Raw genomic sequence first — 3,084 nt, 5'->3', positions numbered from 1 at the left:
GTTTTGAAGTACTTTAAAGAATTCAAAATATATGTGACTGTCAATTGGATGCTTTGTGGTTGATTTTCATAGTTCGTCTCATCACTTTTGCCCTCTCACTTGTTGAACACCCTGTAGATATGGAGGTATGATTTGGATAGTTTACTGAATCACAAAGAAGTGGAAGCATCTTCCACATGTCCATGTGTCTCATCTCTGGTAGGCCTTACCTCCAGTTCTCTCGTTTCTATATTTGACTCCACTTTGCTCACCGATATGCCGACTAATAGGAATAGAGAGGTTTTTTCTGTCATAGAGTCTCGTTCGTCCTTGGTTCTGATCGTCCTCCTCGAGGTAATATTATTGACCTTTAAGACAAAATAATGAGAATTTCTTGATTTTAGACATTTTATGTGGAAACTTTTTGTTTCTTATGCACAGTTTTTTTACAAACCCATATAGATAAATTTTGTGGTTTTTTCTAAAACTAATAAATTTTGCATGGGTAATATTTATGTCCGAAATAGGAAGGTCGCAAATTCACGTGCATTTTTAGCGGAAAAATGGTCATTAGCCTTTATGATATTTTGTAAAAGGGATTTTCTAACATTCTCACACATAAGAAATATTAATTTAATTATTAATTATGAGGAATATTATAATTATTAAATATGAAATTTATTAATTATATAAAATATTTCTCATAATTAATGCATTTTACATTTAATTATGTAATACTTTCTATAAAACCTCTTTGTAAAATGACGGGTATAATATATATAAGAGGCCTCTATATAATCATTATAGAGAATGCTTTAATTAATAATATAGGCACAACAATAATTAAAAATACAATGCGTTTCTGATTTATAAGTTACCACATTTAAAACATACTTTAACAAAATAATTCTTAAGATAAATTCAAACGCATTATTCTAAGATGCAAACGCAGCACATCTTATTTATTTAATTACCATTTATATAATAAGTACTTCAGTTTGTGATATCAAATAGTGTTGAACTGCTGACGAAGCTTCAGAGTTACATGCAATGGTTCTTTCTTGTGCACAGGGAAATCCGAGGCCTCATCCATGTTAAGGTCCGCGGGATTGAAGTTGTTGTTTACAAGGAACCAGTCAAAGTTTAGAATCAATGAAGCCACGGCTAGGAGTATCGTCTTGGAAGCCATGGCTTCTCCAGGACACATTCTTCTCCCAGCACCAAATGGCAGGTACTCAAAGTCTTTACCTTTATAACTCAACTTTGATCCGATGAATCTTTCAGGTTTGAAGTCCGAAGGGTCATCCCAGATCTTGGGATCACGACTGATTGCCCAGACGTTAACCAATAATTGACTATCTTTTGGAATAGTGTATCCCATCACCTCACATGTTTGCATAGCTCTATGAGGGAGAAGAAGTGGTGCTGGTGGGTGCAATCTTAGGGTTTCCTTGAAGCATGCTTCGAGAAAAGGAAGATGAAGCAAATCTGATTCTTTGACTACATTCCCATCAATCGTTTTCAGAACTTCATCCCTAGCCTTTTGCATTACCTCTTGGTTTCTGAGAAGCTCCGCAACAAACCATTCTGTCGTAAATCCTATAGATTCAGTGCCAGCCGAAAATAGCTCCTGAGATGGAAAACGACAAATTAAATGAGTAAGTGTCAACTTCAAACTGAGAGAGAGAGAGAGAGAGAGATGAACCTCCATCAAAGCATTGATTTGTTGATGTGTACAGCCTTTTTCAATTAAAATATCAGTAAAATCTTTTAAATACGAAGAAGTATTGCTTCCATTTCTTTTCTTTTCGATGATTATAACCTCCCAGATAGGTCCAAGCTCTTGTTCTATGATCTGCATGACCTTCTTCTCCCAGCCAAGAAGATCCCATCGGCCAAATATCGGATATAAGTCTGCTAATTGTGCCTGTGTACCCAAGCAAGAAAGTCTTCTTACAGAGTCCTTGATCCCTGCACCTATTCCATTGCCTTCAAAATCCACAAGATCTATCGATAACAACGTATTGCCTATGATGTTGGTGGCAGTTACAAGCATGACATCTTTTATACCGATACTAGAATCACCTTTTGAAGCTATGTACTTCACCATCTCCATAACTTTCTTCTCTCTCATGTCTGCACGAGATTCCATAGCTTTACTTGAAAAAATCTTTGATGTATAGAGATTCCGGATTTTCCTCCAGGAATCATCGGTTTCTGATGTAAAGACAAGATTCATATTGTGAACGGTTGATTCCTTGCCTTGAAGCACTCTTGGTACGTCTCGACCCGCAAGCACATGATCATGGGTCTTGAGAATTTCCGAAGCTGCAGAAGATGATGATCCGACGATAAGGATTCGTCGACCAAAACGGAGTGACATGAGTGGTCCATGCACTTGGGCCATCTCTCCAAGACGAACATGAGCATTTTTTCCTATTTGAAAAAGGTTGCCTACGATTGGCCATGCATATGGACCTGGTGGGAGTGGTAGCTCTTTTGAAGATCTAATCATACGAAAGAAGAAGAAGAAGAAGAAGTAAAGGAGTGACCATGGAATCAAGAACATCATCATCTCTCGCATTCTAACACTTTCCAGAATCATGGTAATCTTTCTTGCTACAACTCCGCTAGCTTTGCAGTACGTAATGTTTAAAAGACACTTACAAATAGGAAGCAAATATTCCTTGACGAGGAATACCATAGGTTAAATAGCCAAGAGTATTTAACGAGAAGAAGTTTCAAGGTATTAGATGAAATAACAAATATTGTGATATAATAAAAAAATAATTTTATCGTCGTATATTTTATATATTATTCTTCTAATTAATGCATGTTATTTATCATCTTATTGATTTTTTATTTTAAATTTTAAAATTTCCACATTAATTACATTAAATTAATAACATTAGAATAAAAATTAAAATAAAATTAATACAAATTATAAGCAATATAATTTCACATATTTAATAATATCAATGATTATAATATTATATAACTAAAAAATCTTTTAATTAACAATTTATTTAAAATAATTAATAAATAATTTTGAATTTTTACTATAACATTTTAATTAATTTTGTAGCATTGTTTTCACAGGTTACA

General features: G+C 34.1%; 1 protein-coding gene across 1 annotated transcript; it reads right to left on the bottom strand.

Annotated features, from left to right (window-relative positions):
* Nucleotides 1-958: 958 nt before the first annotated feature.
* Nucleotides 959-2,660, bottom strand: LOC145017649 (putative (S)-N-methylcoclaurine 3'-hydroxylase isozyme 2). Its single transcript, XM_078975640.1, has 2 exons — nucleotides 1,685-2,660; nucleotides 959-1,609 (listed from the first exon to the last, which is right to left on the bottom strand). Exons 1-2 carry the CDS (start codon nucleotides 2,582-2,584, stop codon nucleotides 986-988), a joined length of 1,524 nt encoding a protein of 507 aa, XP_078831766.1. The 5' UTR covers nucleotides 2,585-2,660; the 3' UTR covers nucleotides 959-985.
* Between the last annotated feature and the right edge of the window lie 424 nt (nucleotides 2,661-3,084).

Source organism: Lactuca saligna, chromosome 9 (assembly GCF_052625555.1).
Source record: "Lactuca saligna cultivar CGN05327 chromosome 9, ASM5262555v1, whole genome shotgun sequence".
NCBI classification, from domain to species: Eukaryota; Viridiplantae; Streptophyta; class Magnoliopsida; order Asterales; family Asteraceae; genus Lactuca; species Lactuca saligna.
This window is presented reverse-complemented; position numbering and strand designations above follow the sequence as displayed.

Coding starts and splice junctions, on each gene's coding strand:
- LOC145017649 (XM_078975640.1), bottom strand. CDS start 2,584: ATGATTCTGGAAAGTGTTAGAATGCGAGAGATGATGATGTTCTTGATT. Junction 1,610..1,684: donor AAATCAATGCTTTGATGGAG/GTTCATCTCTCT, acceptor TTTCCATCTCAG/GAGCTATTTTCGGCTGGCAC.